A 13,490-nucleotide genomic window follows, 5' to 3' on the forward strand; every position below is an offset into this window, starting at 1 on the left:
TTTAAACCAGAATTTTAAAAACACCAAAAAAAATCATATATTTATTAATATTTGGGGTATAAATTTTACAATGTAATACATATTCCCAATGTTAAATTAAATGAATGGACAAAAATAAAATGTTAGAAATTAACTGTAAACTTTAATATTTGAGGGTATAAAATTTCACTGTAAAGTATATCTTCAGGTATTAAAAATACAAAATAAAAATAAATACACCATTAAAAATTAAACTTTAAAAGATTATGTTTTAGTCGTGTAAGATAATGATCTCCTTATTGAAGAGAATATTTCTTAAATTTTAGATGGACCAACAAATAGAAACATGAATTAAAAACAATCAATCAATAATGCAGTTTACCACAGATAAGGTGCGCTGGGGTGATGCATCTTTTCCGTGGACAACTAGTTTTCTTATCCAAGTTCTTAGAGACTAACAAGTTTTCATGTAACCATAATGTTAGATGACGAATCCTGAAACCTTCAACTCATATTTTTATGATTAATTCCAACACTTCTAAAAAAAACCTCAATCTAGGAGAAAAACTCGTCATTTAACGTCGTGCATGCCACGACAAGAAGCATGATTTTTTAAATCAATACCTAATATAATTAAAACAAGCATTTACAAAAATAAAAATTTAAATGATTTAAGTCAATTAGAATATATATATATATATATATATATATATATAAATTAGCCAAAATTCACCTTGCTTATTCATTTGTTTTCTAAAGAAAACAAGTTTTTTAATTCGAAGAATGATTTTTTAAATAAAATCTTAACATCATGTGAAAATCAAATTTTCATTTAAAAAAAATCATGTTGTGATATTTTCGATGCAATAGTATAAAAAATAAAAAAGCAATTAATTTTTGAAAATTATATAAAAAAATTATTCTCATTGAATGTTTTTTTTTAAATATGCATATTAGATTCATATAATGTTTTCTTATAAATTAATTTACAATATTGCCATAAAATGTTCTAATCTTATTTGAAAAGTAAGACATAATTGAATGATGTTTTAAATTTTATTGTAATAATATTCATGAAAAAGTATTTTATCCTAAAAAAACAAAGCAATTAAAAAACATTTAAAAAATAAAAGGTCAATTGCTCTAGGCTTTAAAAGGTTAGGCCCGCTCACCTAGCCTTAAAAAAAAAAAAACCTAAGAGCTTAGAATTGATAGACCAGATCTATACATCACTTTTTTAAATCCAAACAAATGACATGTCGTTCATTTTTTTTTTTAGAGTCCATGTTGAGTTAACAGTGTATCATCGCTTGATTCAATTTCTGACCATCAAATGTGGCATCAAAGGGATGAAAAAATAAGGTCCAACATATACAGACCTTAAAAACATAAATGTCTAATTATTTTCATCTAAAAATATTATAGAAAGCTCAATAAACTCATTAACAATTGCAATACACCATTCAATATATCTAAAAACACAAAATCAATCCTGAAAAATTTCAAGGTTGGCTTTGCTTTTTTTTTTTAAATGATTAAAGACTTAAAACCACCTCAATAGAACCACCCCATAAAAGCAAACTCATTGATACCAAGTTGTTATATTTCATGGCTAGAATGTGTTCGTATTAGACCTTTATCTCTCCTAACTTCTTTCCGGCGGCTATTACTATAAAAAAAAACAAATATGTTGTTTTAGTTTTTTATTCTAGTAACTTTTCCCCGCATTGTCGCAAACAATTAGGTCACCTTGGTGACCAGTCAACCCAACATCTAAACTAAGCCAAGTTTCAAAGTAAATCGGGTGGGAGCTGATCTAGTATGGGCCAACTAACATAACAAGCGCACTTGCAACTCGATCAACCCGAGCAAAACTTGGTTTGACTTTAAAATATTTAAAATGACATTAATTTCATATTTTTTTATAAAAAAATTGAAACGATAAAGTTTTTGATTGACCTGGATCAAATCAAGTTAACCTGTCTAACTCGTGATCTAGGTTATGATCCTAATAAGGTTCAATAACCTTGCTTTTGGGAATCCATGTTTTGTATAGTTAAATGATTATAAAAATAGACATTTGAAGTAAATACAATGAATAAAATTACCAATAAAAAATGTATTTTCTTAATCTAACCCTCATTTCCTTATTATTGCATCTCTTTATTATTTTAATGAAATCATGTGTTTTAATTGTAAGTACTATTTTTTGAATAAAAACTTATCATGGTCTCAAAAGAAAGTTTAAAGAATATATTAAAATAATGTCTTTATATTCTGTATGTGATTAAAAGGGATAAAATTAATAAATATGATAAAATCATGTAAAAAATCCATCAAAAGATATAAATAAGAGATTCATTTTCATTGAGTATTCATGAATAATTTTAATTTTTTTTTAATTTTTGCATATTAGGTACATAACAATTGAAAAACAATTGTTAATATTCTCATAAAAACCTATAATATTATTTAAGAATCATGAAAAAAATTGAATAGTAATTTAAATCATGTGAAGCTTTTATATATATATATATAGTGCATTTCAATTAAAATTATACATAAAAAAAACTAGAAAAAAAAAACAGAAAGAGGCTAGGCTTCTAAGCAAAAAAGATGAGACCCCAATAAAAAGAAGACTTGTAAAACATGGGCCTACTTTGCACACTGACCTTCTTTTTTATTTTTTTTATTAAGGGAAAAAGATATGTCGTCTACCCTTATTTAAAAAAAATAAAGCAAGCGACACATCATTTGTTTACCCATATTCCAATGATGGGAGAGGTGGTCAAAAAATCAAGCTATGTTATTTAGACTATTTTTTTAAATTTATTCTAATCTATAATTTCATAAAAACCAGTTCACCTAGGTTTCTTAGTGAGACTGAATTAAACAATTAAGTGACGACTCCTCAACCCCAACGTCCTATTATGTCGCACGTGCACATGCAACAATTATTATGGATTCAAAAAAATATTAAGCATATAATATATTAAACTTAAACTAAAATTATATAAGTTACTTACTTCTTGAATCATTTAGAATCTAATCAAGCTGAATATTTGTTGTTATCAAAGATCAATTATTTATTCTTACATATTTATTATTAATTTCTTGTTGTAAATAAAATGTTGCTAATAAACCTCCTAAATCCCAACAATACCTACCTTATTTTATTGCACTTCTTAACAAGATCCATAAACTTAAAAAAATATTACTCTATAAAAACTGGACTTAAGCTCTAGAGTAGGAAAAAAAAAAACAAATAGGAAAAACATAGCTTAAAATTGAGGAGAATAAAATGAAAAACTAACGTGTAAAGGAGTTAGCAAAATTTTATCTAAAATATTCTTCCTTCAACCCTTTTTTATAGTGGATATTTTTAACCAAAACTGATGCAAAATTAATTCTAATAATTATTAGAATAAATCCCCATTATTTTTCTTTAGTTACCCTCCATAAAAAAAAATATCCTGGTAGTTTTTTAGCTTGAAATTATGACATAAAAAATTGTTCAAGACCAAAAAAAAAGAGAGGTTGTATATCTTTCCTTGCCCACTCAATTCAGTCCCTGTTCTAGTAAGAAAAAAAAGTAGAATATTTGTCTCATGATCAAATTCAACTCTAAAGTTCAATTATTTTAAATTAATAAAATTTTATTTTATTTTATCAAACTAAACATCAATCGAGTACTATAAATTTCACTTGATATCGCAAAATCCTTATAGCTAAGCAACCAGAAGGAGCCATGAATTGATCAAGAACCAAAATTTTTATTTGATATCACAAAATTCTTATAGCTAAACAACTAGAACAAACCATCAAGTCTAATCTCAAATCAACGCAACATAAAAAGATTAAATTGAAAAAAAAAAGTGGGATCTAATAAAAAAAGACAAGGAACCTTAAAAAAGAGAGACAATGAGGTTCAAGGTGTGTTTTAGAGAGCTTCTACTCTTGTTTTTGAGTGTTTTTTAAAAGTGTTTTTAATTTGAAAATATCTATTTTTTAGTGTTTTTTTATTGTTTTGATGTATTTATATAAAAAATAAAAACAAATCTAAAAAAAATTCATTTTAATATATTTTTAAGAGAAAAATTATTTTGAAAAGTACTATACAACACAAACTCAAACACACAGTTAAGGTGTATTTGTTTGAGATTGTGGTGCATGGTACTTTTTAAAATAATTTTTGCTAAAAAATATATTAAAATATTTTTTTTATTTTTAATATCAATACATTAAAATCTATAATAAATACTAAAAAGATATTAATTTAATATTTTTTAAAACAAAAATATTTTTTTAAAAATATCTAATAAGTTTGGTGAGACATCCTACAGTTGCAATAGTGAATTTGTCGCACCTGAACTTATCGGACGCCAATCCCCGTTACCAAACATCCACCACTCAGAAAATTAAATAACAACCACATTTTAAATTCCCCATCCACAAGCACAGACCGCCTCTCCTCAACTGCCAAACACGCACCCTTTCCCTCAAAGAAAGCCCGCATTGAATGAATTAGGGTTTTCTTGTTTCAATTTCCCCTAAACTGTGTATGTGAATTCAAAGCAATTAATCAATAAAAATCCACATGCTAATAATTAGAGTTTTTAATCAGTCCCGATGTTGAGCTTATCTCAACGACCCATTTCTGCTCCTTCAATACCCAACCTTAGGGTTTTTAATCGACCTCGAAATCACTCTCTTTTTGCGAGGAATAATCGGATCTTTGAATCCAATTCGAAGCTACCAAAGCTTGTAAGTTCCATTTTTTTCTCCAATTTTTCATTTTAGTTATAGCTGTTTAGTTTAAGATTAGTAGTTAGGTCTTGTTTGGTTGCTGTGAGAATGCAAAGGAAAGAGAGGAACTTGAAAGTTGGAATCTTTTTATTGATTTAGGAGCTGAAGGTACTTAAAAATGCACTGACTTGAGCTAATAAAAGGCTATTTTTTTTAGCCAAATTGGGATTTTTAAGAAAAATGAAAAATGAACCTAATTGGGACCTTTTCTTTTAATCAGTGAATAAGTGTCTAGTTTATCGTTTTTCTTTTGTGGATTATGTTGCAGAAATGGAGAATTTCGTTCTTTAGAAATGAGGAAATTTCTCAGGTAAATCCTGGGTCTGATAGTGTTGAACGCTACGTGCCTGAGGAATTGGTGAAGCCTGAATTGGATAACTCTACGAATGTTAAAGGAGATTGGATATCGAGTCTTCGAGAGGTATGGTTTTTCTGATTTTTATTGATTTTATGATACTTTTAATTGTTTTTATAGTTGCCATTTCAATCTTACTTGTGTTGCTGTTTATATGAAATTACTGAGTTTGGTACGGCGGAGCTGAGTGGTGGGAAAAATCTAGATGGTGTTAGTTTTATGGTTGTGGCTTGGGTGAATTTTAGTTGTGGATTCATGTGATGCATGCCTTTCCTGCTATTTAAATGAAGATGTAGTAGATTTCCACTCAGGTATTATAATATTTAAGTGGTTAAGATCACTGAAGATCCCATGTTCGCATTTCAGCAAGGTAAATGTCTTGGTAATTGATGAGTCTGTGAGTTAATTAATTTACGAACAGATTCTTCATTTTGATAATCAGGACTTGCATACTGACCTCAGCTCGTATATAATTTGGGTGGAGTTGAAACAATGTAAATACTACTCTTGTTAGGAATATAATTTTGGCTATCAAGATAAACATATATGTTTCCAGTAAAATATTATTTGGAAATCTCATTATTTAGTTTGTAAATGTTTCAGGCTGCTCATGTAGTGTTGAGGGCATTTGGGAGCCGGTGGACTGTACCATGGACAGCAGAGACCATAGTTCAGGTTAGCCTTTTCCACTTAATTACTCTTTGATGGACATCTGGGAAATAGCAACTAGATAGTCAGCTTTTGTAGCTGTCAATAAATTACAAGGAGTTATTAGTAGTTAAAAAAAATTAAAATGTACACAAGAACCATAAATTTTTGTTAGTTGATTCCCAATGGCTTTTGCTGGCTTTGTCATGGAATTTTTTCTTCAATTTTATACCACCAGGTGCAACAGTTGAACTTCTGTGCATTGCTTGCTTCCTGATCAGGGCTCTCTAGAATCTCCTTTTTTGTGTTTTTGTGGTGATTGTTGTTTATATCTCATAGTGTCAACAAATAGCTAAATTCTTATTTAGATTGGAATTGAATGAACAAAACATTTACAAAATGCGTTCCAGTAAATGCCAATATGTCATGAAATGGTCATCTACCATGCAAAGTTTCCTTGCAAGTTGAAACTGAAACCTTAAGGATGTAATTGGGAATGAAATAATTGTAGTTGGAGTCATCTGGATTTTCTTTCATAAGATACCAAAAGCAGGACCACTTTGTTATGAACTTGTCAAATATATTTTTAATAGTAACCCTTTCACCCAAGTTAAATCATAGATACTAATTAAGATTGAAAGTGAGGACAGTAACTGAGCAATATTCGGTGATGCAGGTGATGCTTCTCTGGGTTGTTTCATTCTGGTTCATAGGGTCCTGGGTGATTCCTTTTGCAGCACACATTGCAGGTTTCAACAAGGAATCTCTAACATTTAGAGGTCAAGCTTTGTTCAGCCTTGTGACTGATGTGACTGAAGGCCTTGCTGGAATTGCAATTCTTCATCGTTGTCTGTCTCGATTTCGTCCCCTTTCATCTGATTGGTTTAGGTTCAGGCTGAAAGGGAACTGGGTGTTTGACGTTGCTCTTGGATGTCTCATGTTTCCACTAGTTAACCGGCTTTCACAGTTCAACCTTAGCCTATTGCCTATTCTGCCTTCAACACCTGTCACCCTCTCAAGTGTTGAGCAGTCAATTGCAGCACGGGATCCAGTGGCGATGGCACTGTATGCAATAGTAGTTTCAGTGTGTGCTCCTGTATGGGAGGAAATAGTCTTCCGGGGTTTCCTTCTCCCATCCTTGACCAGGTACATGCCAGTCTGGTGTGCAATATTGGTGAGTTCAGTTGCCTTTGCGCTGGCACATTTTAATGTACAGAGAATGCTACCGCTTATTTTTCTTGGAGTGGTGATGGGTGTTATATTTACAAGGTCACGGAATTTATTGCCATCTATGCTTCTTCATAGCCTCTGGAATGGTTTTGTATTCTTGGATTTAATGAAATAGCTCCTTAGCTTTGTACCTCACGTATACATTTACCGGTTGGTCACCTGTCAATGGAACATAGGCACAGGCTGGTGTTGTGGAGCCATATGCTTATCGAAAGGAAATTGAGCATGGGGTTTCTGAGAAGACTGCAGCTTTGGCAATGTTGATCAACCAATGTCTTCTTCTATATAGGTCCACCAACAGAATGCAAGTTAGTATTAATTGACAGAGATTCATAGGCCCCTCTATTATGTCTTTTCACTTGTAGAATTAGTCCATTACATCTTTCAGTCAGGCCTGTAATTATACTAGGGACAATAAGGGAGAAAGGATAATCCTTTTTCTTCCCGACAGTATCTTTCTTGTTAGCGTTGTAAAATACTGTGTTTCTAAATGGGATCCTCTCTTTTCCTCCTTTTGTTTTATTGTTTTTAATTTTTTTTTCTGGTTCTTCTTTGACATGGTAGAAATTTATGGCCATTTTCTGCTACTCTATAATCTATATGTCCACGAAAAAAAGAAGAAAGTAATTGCCAATTGGAATTTAGAGAACATAACTATCACAAATAAGAATTCGAGACCACAACAGTTTAAAGCAGTAAACTAGAAAGCAAAAAAAAAAAGACTGAAAATGCCAGAAGTGGGATTCGAACCCACTAATTATAAATGTGTTGTATAATCTCAAAATTACACTGAAATCTTTGTTTATCTATTATAAATAAGCAGTTGTGAACGCTTGAATTCGCATCCATAATTCCGCTGTAACATCTTTGTTTATGAGAGAAATAGAGACAGCTTCAAAAAATCCTTCCTTTGGGGGTATCAAAGAGAGCGGTTTTGAATTTGTTCGGAAATTGAACCAAACAAAAATAAAAAAATTTATATATACAAGCTTTTAATAAAAAAAAAATCATAGATAATAAATGAAGATGAATATAAAAAATAGAGAAACATATATAAAGCATTTGAACTTGTTGTGTTTAATGATTTTGTTTGCTCAAATAAATTTTTTATTTAATCAAACGATTATAGAAATAGCCACACATGAAATTGACTGAATAAAATAAAAGAGAAAAAAATATTATTTAAGGTTACACACATTAAAATTATTATCCTAAAATAAATATTTTCTATTTATATAAAATACAAAAAGAAAAAGTTATAGATGAATTAAAATAATCTCTTCAAAAACTAAATGTATATAAAAAAAAGTAACAAATAACCTTTATTTAAAAGAGGCTAAATAAATAAAATAAAAGAGAGAATGATTATTAATTTCAATCTAAAATAAAAAATTATTTTAAAAAAAAAAGCATAAAAGAAACTTTTTTTTTTTTAAAAAAAAGGCCAAATGCTCCTAGACTTGGCAAGCCAGGCCAGTGCATCTGGCCCATTTAGTAAGGGTCAACGTATTGTCTCATTTTGCTTAAATTCTGACTATTATGGTGGTTGAAAAATTAGAGTTGAAGGTTTTTTTGACCAAAAAACCTATTTTCAATCTATTTTTAACCTAAAATAACTAGAAAATACTAGGGGTGTTCAAAATAACCGAGAAAACCGAAGAAAAATTAACCGAAAAAACCGAACCGAAATGAAAAACCGATTAAACCGATTGTCAAAACCATAAATTTTAACAGGTCCGGTTTTTCGGTTTTGAACCAAAAACCGGAACAAACCGAACCGGACCCATTAAAAACCAAAAATTACACAAATCTCTGAGTCTGAGGTATAAATAGTTAATTGTAACCTAACCCTCCTGTCTCTCACAAAAAGTCGCCGCCCCCCTATCAATTAATTTCTAATTTTCCTTTCCCGGCTTCCCAATCTTCCTCTCAATTAATTTCTAATCTTCCTTTTCCATTTCCCAAGCTTCCTTTCCAGTGGGTTTTTCCCAATCTTCCTTTCCCATTTCCCAATCTTCCTTTCCAGTGGGTTTGTTGAAAGAGCTTTCAATGCAAAGGTCACATTTTTCAACTTCACATACGAAAATTGATGGCAAAGGGCAATGGAAACCATAATCTTTCTTTTTTTCTTGTTTTTATCTTTTCTCCCTTTTCATTTTTAGTTGTCTTTCTTGTGGTAAGTATTGGTGGTAATGGTTGAGATCGGTGGGACTAATGGCAATGGAAACCATGGAGGAGTTGTTTTGGATATTAAAGATAATTATCCTTCATCTAGCTCCATCAAGAAAGTTTCTGTTTTGAATTTCTGTGCCTTTCATGCAAAGGGTGTTGTAAATCCATCTTCTTTCTGTGTTTGTGTTTTCCTTGCCGTATGAAAAATATTCTGGATGATGGGATTAGGTTTCTCGGTTTTTTGCCAAAAAAACCGGATTTAACCGAACCGGACCGGTTCGGTTTGAACCGGTTTTCGGTCCGGTTTGGTTAATATTTCACAAAATTAATGTAATTCGGTTCGGTTGGTTTTTTGAGTCTAAACCGAACCGAACCGAACCGTGAACACCCCTAGAAAATACCGTAGATACCTTGATAAATCCATACATGACCTCAAAAAAATCAAAAAACATTTTCAAAAACAAAAATCCTCTTGAGCTTAGATCTATTTTTTAAGGCACTTTCAAGGTAAAAAGAAAAACTTAAGTTGAACTCTTCTCATCAAATGAAATCATTTGACATAAAAATCAACTGTTTTTGTGATCGAAATCAGTGCCAATGATGTTTTTCTCTCTTCACCGCCTGAATCTGACGATCTCTCTCTTTTCTCTTTCAAACCAGGGATTGAAAAAATATTGAGGGACTAAAGAGGTATAGTATGTGAAGTTTGAGGACTAAAATGAACTTTTTTTGAGAACTTTGAAACTATCACTCATTTGTGGTGTCTTTTCCACTATGGTCCCTTGTCTTTTAATTTTTTTTCTTAATCAACAAATTTGATTCAATTATCCTTTAATTTAACTAAAAAAATACAATTGTGTAAATATGTTCGATAATCAAAATAAAAAAAAATAAAACATTTTGAATAGTAAATCTATAGTAAAATATGAAAAATAAAAAGTGCACGTGTAAAGTAAAAAAAAACTTACAAACTCACATCGTGTAGTGTTTTCTATAATATAATGGTTCACTCTTTTGCATGAAAACTATATAGTAATTTGCACGAATAAGGATCTTGTAATGTCAATTAATGAGATATGTATCAACTTCAATGCATACGCAAATTACAGAGAATGCTCAGAAACCCAATAACTCAATTTTTCAGATCACAAGGATCTTGTAAAGATTCATGGACATCCCGTTTCTCACATCAATGATGCTCTAACGCATCATGGCCCGGCGTGTTTCCCACTTAATGTTTCAATCGTGACGGTATGCAGGACTGTTTGGGAAAGGAGAACAAAAGAATCGGGTTTTATGCCCACCCAGAAATGTTGCTTCTGTTATTGGATAATTTCCTTGCATAGATTGAGACTTTTTCTTAGAGTTTACCCGAGTGGAGGGTGGATTTGGTTCCTGTATTATCTTCTTGGTTCCAAAATCAAGGAGCGGTCTTGATCTCGATGCTCCAAAACTATCAGATAATACATGAACTTCAAAACTAAAATATAATTATTTGTATGTGTCTGTCTTAAATATCTGTAGTCTATGTAATATAGGCTCAATCAGTAACTACTAGAGAGGCAGTTCGCGCTATGCTGCTAATCAACTTATTTTTTATCCCACATAATAAAAATATTAAGATAATGTAAAAATTTTCAAGAAAAAAATTAAGATTCTGGTTATTGAATTGAATAGGTTTAATAAGTTTAACTAATTTAGTAACATATTTAGAAAATAAAATATCAACAGCAAATAAAACGAAAAAAAAATTAACAACAATTCAATGCAAGACATGAATGTTTATCAATGTTATAAAAATATATCATTATAATATTCTTAAAACGCCTCAATGATCTTATTTATTAACAAAGTAAAAATTAAAAGAGAATGAAATAATTGTACAGACAAATAAAAAAAATATGAATTTCAATTCCAAACAAATAAATTGATGAACAATGAAATTAAAAAGAAAATAATTTAATACAACAAAAAAACAAAAAACAAATTAACATGAGTATATTCGAGTTAGCACATAGATAAATTCTTAAAAATACATCCTTTAAAGAATAGAACATGATAATTTTTTATTTTCTAGCTCAAGCAAAAAATCAAATTAAATTTATATAACCCTGTAAAAAGAGTTTAAAACACGAAATCACAAGCTTAAATGTCTGTAACCAGACAGGATCGACCAACCATGCATGTTGCAATTCCTACACGGAATTCACGTAGGTGAGGACGGTAGTCCATAGGCCTCCGTGTGGAGTTATGGACAGACCTCCAATATGGGGTCCGTACATAAGAAATTTCCATGCTTCTTCCATGACTAATGACTTCATTTTGTAAAAGAGAGTCTAGCGTAGCTAGTGTTCATTTCACGTGCAGTACAGCTGTAGTGGCTCTGCTCGCAGCCAAACTTTGCCGGCCATTTTGCCAGCAATTAGTAACACTGAGCTGGCCACTTCAACGAGCTAAAAATAAATAAAATATATTTATTAATTATATTTTATAAAATAAAATTATTTTTATTTAATAAAAAGTTCAATTAAAGATTACCCAAAACTTATTTATAAGACATTTATAAAAAATATTTTAAAAAAATCTCATTTTACCAAATCCCTTATTCATCTTGAACCAATTATAAGTGCCTCTTGACATGGCCAGCCCCCATATGCATTGGTTTTATACATGAGTATATACAAAAGTTGCTGCTCTTCTCCTCATTTCCCATAAATAGAAATAGAACGTGGGGAAATTCTCTAGCGATGTTATTAACCCATGGCCTAGCTGGTAAATCTAGATATCATCTAACCTAACTCTTTACTATGTATTTAATTTGGATTTCAAATTAAATCTTATATGAGTTAACCCAATTAACAATAATATTTTAAATTAATCTGTGTAAATTCATATTAATTTGTCATACCTGTAATCTAGATCATAAACTTGATTAGGTTTAATAAATTTATCTTTAAAAAAATATTTTTTATTTAATTATACGATAATAAAAATTAACATGTCCAAGAAAACTAACAAAAACCAAATATACCAAGAAAACTAACTAAAACCTTTATTTAATGTATTATAGTGTTGATTAACATAATTTAAATCTAATTCATAAAAATCCTAAATTACCCTAAAAACCATAACCCTAAACCCTAAAAAAATCAAAAAAGAAATTTAGCACAAATCTTATGCAATTGATAGAGCAAAAGTGTGTAATATACTTTTAAACAATAAATGTAGGTGGTGGTGGTGGTAAATGGCAATGGCGGCAGAGAATTGAAGGGAGGCGCACACAGAGAATGTTGTGTCTCGTAATAGAAAGAAGGGATGGTGTTGTAGTTGTATTGTGGGTGTTTCACAATGGGGAGAAAGAGATGGGTGGGTAGCAACAAGTCTCGTAGTGATGGTAAGGGAAGAAGAGGAGAGGGAAAATAATGAAAGAAATGAGAAGAAAAATTGGTATGAGGTTATAATTTGATGGGAGTCGTATGCGACTTATGAGTCGCATATGTAGCATGTGACTCGTGAGTCGTGAGTGTTAGATATTACATACGACTCACTAAATTGTATTATTTATCTAAATATTTTATAGGTTGTGCTGTTTTTTCTCTTTTACTATGCTATTTTTTTTAAAAAAAAAGTTATTATTACCACATGTAGCATTGTTGTTGGAACTTTAATCGTTGAAAAAAAAGGGTGTAACTTGATTGCTCATCGATACGTGTATATGAAGTTTTTAGCCTATTCCTGTAACTAACAAATATATAGAAAATGCAACTTTTATATGAATATAATACTAACAGGACCACACTACTTTGTGGCTTGAATATAAAAAATTAACGTAAAATAAATATCCAGGCTATATGAAGTACTATTTGGTATTGTTATTAAATCTGATCTGATTTTTTATCTAACTCGAGTTTAAAGTTAAATCATATGGGAGTTGCTTCAACATAACCCGATCAACTTGACAAATCCAAAAACAATCTAGACAAGCGGTAAAAAACATGATTTGGCTTTAAGTAAATTCAAGATGATTTTTTTTAATATTGAAAACAAATTTAAAATCAAGCAGATTTTGAATGATGAAATTGAAAAAAAAAACAAAAATAAATGAAAAAAAAAAATAAATGAAAAAAAAGGATGAAAAAAAGAAAAAAGAAGAAGAAGAGGTCACTTCTTTCACTAATCATATAAGCAGTGAAGGCGAGTTGGCATCCCAACTCTCTTAGATGTCTTAAGTAACTAGTTTACAGGTTTGCGCTACGTTGCAAGTCGAATATAGAAAAATTGAACTTAAAAAAAAAATACG

At 30.3% G+C, this 13,490-nt stretch overlaps 1 protein-coding gene across 1 annotated transcript; it reads left to right on the forward strand.

The window, feature by feature from the left end:
* The first annotated feature begins 4,420 nt into the window (after positions 1-4,420).
* Positions 4,421-7,533, forward strand: LOC7472733 (uncharacterized). Its single transcript, XM_002297965.4, has 4 exons — positions 4,421-4,743; positions 5,054-5,206; positions 5,744-5,815; positions 6,465-7,533. Exons 1-4 carry the CDS (start codon positions 4,609-4,611, stop codon positions 7,131-7,133), a joined length of 1,029 nt encoding a protein of 342 aa, XP_002298001.3. The 5' UTR covers positions 4,421-4,608; the 3' UTR covers positions 7,134-7,533.
* Positions 7,534-13,490: the final 5,957 nt, after the last annotated feature.

This window comes from Populus trichocarpa, chromosome 1 (genome assembly GCF_000002775.5).
Source record: "Populus trichocarpa isolate Nisqually-1 chromosome 1, P.trichocarpa_v4.1, whole genome shotgun sequence".
In the NCBI taxonomy this organism is placed as follows: domain Eukaryota; kingdom Viridiplantae; phylum Streptophyta; class Magnoliopsida; order Malpighiales; family Salicaceae; genus Populus; species Populus trichocarpa.

Bases quoted from the DNA above. Each gene is read 5' to 3' on its own strand.
- LOC7472733 (XM_002297965.4), top strand. From the start codon at position 4,609: ATGTTGAGCTTATCTCAACGACCCATTTCTGCTCCTTCAATACCCAAC. The intron at 5,207-5,743 runs GTATGGTTTTTC...TAAATGTTTCAG, and splicing joins GGATATCGAGTCTTCGAGAG to GCTGCTCATGTAGTGTTGAG. The intron at 5,816-6,464 runs GTTAGCCTTTTC...TCGGTGATGCAG, and splicing joins CAGCAGAGACCATAGTTCAG to GTGATGCTTCTCTGGGTTGT.